Raw genomic sequence first — 6,063 nt, forward strand, 5'->3', positions numbered from 1 at the left:
TCTATCTATAGTGGTTGGAAGGATTGTTCTGCCTGGTTCTGCATATCAATTGCCTAGAGTTGCTGGCAGTTCGTCTTGCTCTCAGCCGCCTCAAAGGGTCGCTCAAAGACAAGCACGTTCTGGTCCGGACGGACAGCACGACGGCCGTTGCGTACATCAACAAACAAGGTGGTCTACGCTCCCGCCGTTTGTCCCAACTCGCCCGCCATCTCCTCCTGTGGAGTCAGAAGCATCTGAGGTCCCTTCGTGCTATCCACATTCCGGGCCTGCTCAATCGTGCGGCCGACGAGCTGTCACGGTTGCCAGTGCTTCCCGGAGAGTGGCGACTCCACCCCCAGGTGGTCCAGCTGATTTGGAGTCGCTTTGGGGCCGCACAGATCGATCTGTTTGCCGCCCACGACACGACCCACTGCCAGTTGTTTTATTCCCTGTCCGAGGGGACCCTCGGCACGGATGCACTGGCACACAGCTGGCCCCGGGCTCTGCGCAAATATGCGTTTCCCCCAGTGAGCCTTCTTGCACAGACACTGTGCAAGGTCAGGGAGGACGAGGAGCATCTCCTCTTGGTAGCTCTGTACTGGCCCAACAGGACGTGGTTCCCGGAACTAGTGCTCCTCGCGACAGCACCTCCTTGGCCCATTCCTCTGAGGCAGGACCTTCTGTCTCAGAGACGGGGCACCCTATGGCACCCGCGTCCAGACCTCTGGAAACTCCATGTCTGGTCCCTGGACGGGACGCGGAGGTTCTAGGTGACCTACCGCAAGCGGTAGTCGACACCATCGCTTCCGCCAGAGCCCCCTCTACGAGACGGCTTTATGCGTTGAAGTGGAACCTGTTCGTCGACTGGTGCTCTTCTCGCCGAGAAGACCCCCGGAAGTGTTCGATCGGATCTGTGCTATCTTTTCTTCAAGACGGGTTGGAGCGAAGGCTGTCTCCCTCCACCCTCAAGGTATATGTTGCCGCCATCGCCGCAAGCCATGACCTCATTGATGGTGAGTCCTTAGGCAAGCATGATCTGATCGTCAGGTTCCTAAGGGGAGCGAGGAGACTAAATCCTCCTCGCCCTTCTTCTATACCCTCTTGGGACTTGTCTCTGGTGCTGACCGCACTGCAGAGGGCGCCCTTCGAGCCTTTACAGTCAGTAGAGCTTAAGATCTTGTCTCTAAAGACAATACTCCTGATTGCATTGGCCTCAGTTAAGAGGGTAGGGGACCTGCAGGCATTTTCGGTCGACGAATCGTGCCTGGAATTCGGGCCGGGTGATTCTCAGGTGACCCTGAGACCCTGGCCTGATATGTGCCCAAGGTTCCCACTACTCCCTTCCGGGACCAAGTGGTGAGCCTGCAAGCGCTGCCTTCGGAGGAGGCAGACCCAGCCCTAGCTTTGCTCTGTCCCGTCCGTGCTCTCCGGACTTACGTGGACAGAACGCAAAGCTTCAGGACCTCAGAGCAGCTCTTCGTCTGTTACGGAGGACAGCAGAAGGGAAAGGCTGTCTCCAAGCAGAGGATGGCCCACTGGATAGTGGATGCCATCGTCTTGGCGTATGAATCCCAAGACGTGCCCTGCCCGCTCGGGGTTAGAGCTCACTCCACCTGGGGTGTAGCTTCTTCCTGGGCGCTGGCTCATGGCGCCTCGCTGACAGACATTTATAGAGCTGCGGGCTGGGCGACACCCAACACGTTCGCTAGGTTTTATAGCCTGCGTGTAGAGCCGGTGGCTTCTCGTGTGCTCGCTTCCCATAGTCAGCTTCACTGAAGTGCCCGTTCTAGTGTCGGCTTGCTGCGCCATTCCCTTCCCCTGGAACGGATACGTGCGCTTATTTTCTCCAGTCGAGTTCCCCAGGATAGGCGAACCCTGTTGAGTCCTCCGCACCCCTCGGCAGTCGGATGTTGCGGAGCATCCGACGCCAGGTCTGGCACTCGTATGCATTGGTGGAACTTGTGTCAGGCTGGGTTCCGTATGTCATGACCCCTACGGCGGTCCCATACGTGTATTTCCACGGTACAGCTCCCTACGGCGAGCTCGTGTCTTTCCCTTGGCAGAGTTCTCTGCCGTCTCAGTACGGTGTCGTCCCCCGCCTGCATTAGGCCGGGGCCTCCCCTGGGACTCCGTATGTTGTGCTGCCCACGGCCAGCCCATACGTGTTCTCCACATGGTAACTCCCTCCGGGCATGATGTGGCTCCCGCAGCGTCCTTCGGGCACGCTTTCCCAGCGTTATCCAATCAAGTCTGCTGAATGGGTCTTGCGGAACAGCAGTATGACTCTTCTAGCGTGAATCTTCCCGCCCGCTTCAGAACGGGGTCTGAGGGGCTCTCGCTGGAAGCTGGAAGTGGTAGTAACTGTGGCGTTTTCCATAGGGATCCCAATTCGTCGGTTATTACCGACGTACGTCGTAGTGACCGACTGAAAGGGAACGTCTCGGTTACGTATGGTAACCCTCGTTCCCTGAAGGAGGGAACGGAGACGTACGTCCCGTCGCCACAGTTCCTTCCATCACTGCTTGGCCGAGTCACTGGTTCGGCTCCTCAGTGAAAAACGTCAGTGCGGTGCTCTCGCTTCCCGTTTATACCCGCGGCGCGGGGCGGAGCGCGAGATGCAAATCTCGCACGCCAATTGTTCATTGGCCTGTTCTTAAGTTCTCGAAGCTGATAGGGGCTCTCTGAAGTGATCCCAATTCGTCGGTTATTACCGACGTACGTCTCCGTTCCCTCCTTCAGGGAACGAGGGTTACCATACGTAACCGAGACGTTCTCATACAATAGTGTCAATGCAGGCAGATCAGTAATACAGTTCAATATTTAGTGTCCCCAACTAAGCCAAATGCCAAAGGCAAAAGAGGCGACGGTGGCAAGGAACCAAAACTCCATCAGGTGACAGAATGGAGACATTTTTTTGGGGAGAATCCAGGCTCAGTCGGGGTGCCAGTTCTCCTCTGGCCAACAAACAAACAAACAGTCCATGATTATGATTAAGGCAACATTTCAGGTCAGAAGTCAGATTTGATCAGAACATGAGAGATGGTGGTCCAGTGGGTTAAACCATGGAACTGATATGCAGAAGGTTGCTGGTTCGATCCCAGCGGTCACCACCAGTGTGTCCTTGAGCAAGGCACTTTACTCCACGTTGCTCCAAGGGGATTGTCCCTGTAATAAGCGCACTGTAAGTCGCTTTGGATAAGCATCTGCCAAATGCATAAATGTAAATGTAAACATTCTGAATATTTGTCCAAAGTGTTAATAACATTAACAAATGTAAACGAATACATCTTTGGATTTTTTAAAATATATTAGTGATGAATAAAGGATGAAATGAACAATTACTAAGATTAATAAATGCTGTAGAAGTATTATTTACTGTTAACTCAAATTGAATACTTTTACTGTTAGATAATGTTAACATATAAAACCTTATTGAAAAGTGTTAGTGGTATTTTGGAAAATGTCCCCATTTTGTATAGTAAAATTCAACCTCTCTTCCAGCAGATAAAGATCTGTCTCATGTCTGGGTCGCCATCTAACTCGATCATGGACCAGAACACAACCAATTCAACTCAAGGATCTTGTGACTTATCTGAAATGCCAGCTCGTATATTCTTTACATCTGTATACTCTCTGATTTTTCTGGCAAGCCTGGCACTCAACAGCATTGCAATATATGTGTATTTTTGTAAAGCTACAAAACAGTCCAGCATCACAGTCTATCTCAAGAATCTGGTTATAGCTGACTTGTTTGTCTGCCTGTGTTTGATATTACGCATTGCCAAATATGCGAGCACTTCAGCGGAAATTCAGCTTATCTACTGTAACTTTGGTGCTCCAGCTTCCTACCTCAACATGTACTCCAGTATTCTCTTCATGGGCTACATTGCTGCAAACAGGTATGGATGTTCGTCCCGTCTATCCGTCTATCTGTCCGTCTGTTCGTCGATCAATTAATCCATACATCCATTTATCCTTGTAATAAATAAACATTAAAACCATATTTTAATTACAATTAAATGTATTTGTATAATTGTAATGATAATGAAAATAAATTTAAAACTGATTTGAATATATACAGATACAGTAATGGTGAAAAGTATTTCCAAAGATTTTTTTTTATCACCCTGTTTGATTAAATGATTGATCAAAATATGAGGGAAATATTTTATATTTTGTCAAGGAAAAACAAATCTCTAAACTTGATTAAGATTTTTATCTGACAAAATTATTTGACATACATTGACTAAAACTGTTATTAATATTTTATTGGTTCTCGATAATTTTTTGCATTTGTTCTTTTTTTTTTTTTGTATGACAGCCTGGCCAAAAATTACGTTGACACAATTTGGCATGTTATCACAAATAAAAATAAAACAACTGACTTCAAGCACAACTATACAATGCTTACAAAGTCTTACAAACACATTTGACTAATTTTAAATAAAGTATGTGAGTATGTCAATTTTCATAGGCCAGACATCACTTTTGGCCACTACTGCATTTAAAAAAATATTACACAACTAAAGAAAAGGCTAATCTAATTAGCAGTTCAACATATGATTATATTTAACTTCAGCAGCAAGTCATGGAGCCGCAAATGTCACATACAGCCTTCTCTGTATTCTTTGAATTCTTTGCTCCTTTGTTTCAGGTACATGAAGATTGTACGGCCACTGGAGACTCACAGATTGCAAACAGTCCGCGCGACCCGCTACATCTGCATAGTGACCTGGGCTCTCCTGTGGTGCTTTATTTGTGTCTACATTGTTTTTGTCAGTACTGATAAAGAAAACACTCCCCACAGTGGTTTCAACTGTGAAAGCTTTCATAACAGCTTGCTGAAACGGATCTACTTAGTCGTGCAGATCGCTGCCTTTTTAATGTTTTTTTCTGTTCTGGTATCCCTGATTCTGTTTTACTGGGTGATTGTACAGAAGCTTCGTCAAGCTCAGCGCACTTTGCCGGAGCAGCCTGGGAACACTAAGCTCAGCAAGTCAAAACGTAACATGCAAGTACTGGTGCTGGTTTTCTGTGTGTGTTTCGTTCCCTATCATATGGTGAGACTGCCATACGTGTTCATCAGTCCCCGGATGCAGGACTGTACAGCAGCTCAGGCATTCAACATCCTAAAGGAGCTGACCGTCCTGCTTGCAGTACTAAATGCCTCCTTGGATCCACTTATTTACTTTGTCTTTTGCAAGACCTTCAGGGCCCAGCTTAACCTTCAAAGATTTCAACAAAGGAACTAGTAAGTTGAGTGAAGCTGAAATGTGTGATTGCTGCACTACTTGCTGCAAAAAAACTGAAAAAATTTAAATCCAGCCAACATTTCATGGTGGGGCCAATGTAGCCAAGATATGGGCATGAAGTATGGGCCCTACATGGATTTGTTCATAAGTTCCATGTCAACCCCATCTGAATTAGTCCCAGTATGGGCCTCATATTGGTTTGTCAATGGGTTCAATGTCACACTCATTTGAATTAGCTCCAGTATGTGCCCAAAACAGGCTTGTCCATGGGTTCCATCTCGGCCCTATCTGAATTTGTCCCAGTATGGGCCCACATGGGTTTGTTCATGAGTTCCATGTCAACCCTATCTGAATTAGCCCCAGTGTGCACCTAAAGTTGGTTTGTCCATGGGTTTCATTTAACCCTTATCTGAATTAGTCCCAGTATGGGCCCACATGGGTTTGTCCATGGGGTTCCATGTCGCCCCTATCTGTTTAAGTCCATACTGTCCTAATTCAGAGGTGTTCTAGGGCTGGCATGAAACCCATGGACAAACCCATGTAGGGCCCATACCTCAGGCCCACATTGAGCCTACATTGGCTCCACCATGAAATGTTGGCTGGGAACAGATTCACATCCCCCATATTTGAAATCATTGCTTTAATGACAGTGCTTGAGCTGCATGAACTCCACAAGTTTGTGTGAAACCTGCTCACCATGTTCTCCAGCATCATCTTTTCACAGCTTGTGCTTTAATGGAAGCAAGAACATCTGACTGTCTGTACTGTTCACTTGATCAATATACTTGTTTAATTAGTGATATAACAGTAGAGCTGAAATGTAATGTATATA

General features: G+C 47.6%; 1 protein-coding gene across 1 annotated transcript; it reads left to right on the plus strand.

The window, feature by feature from the left end:
* Window positions 1-3,525: 3,525 nt before the first annotated feature.
* On the plus strand, window positions 3,526-5,231 carry LOC307130305 (G-protein coupled receptor 87-like; the record flags this gene model as incomplete). Its single annotated transcript, XM_079823273.1, has 2 exons — window positions 3,526-3,878; window positions 4,634-5,231. The coding sequence occupies 2 exons, from the start codon at window positions 3,526-3,528 to the stop codon at window positions 5,229-5,231; spliced, it is 951 nt and encodes a 316-aa protein (XP_079679399.1).
* Between the last annotated feature and the right edge of the window lie 832 nt (window positions 5,232-6,063).

This window comes from Gobio gobio (genome assembly GCF_949357685.1).
Source record: "Gobio gobio genome assembly, chromosome: 8".
Classification (NCBI taxonomy): domain Eukaryota; kingdom Metazoa; phylum Chordata; class Actinopteri; order Cypriniformes; family Gobionidae; genus Gobio; species Gobio gobio.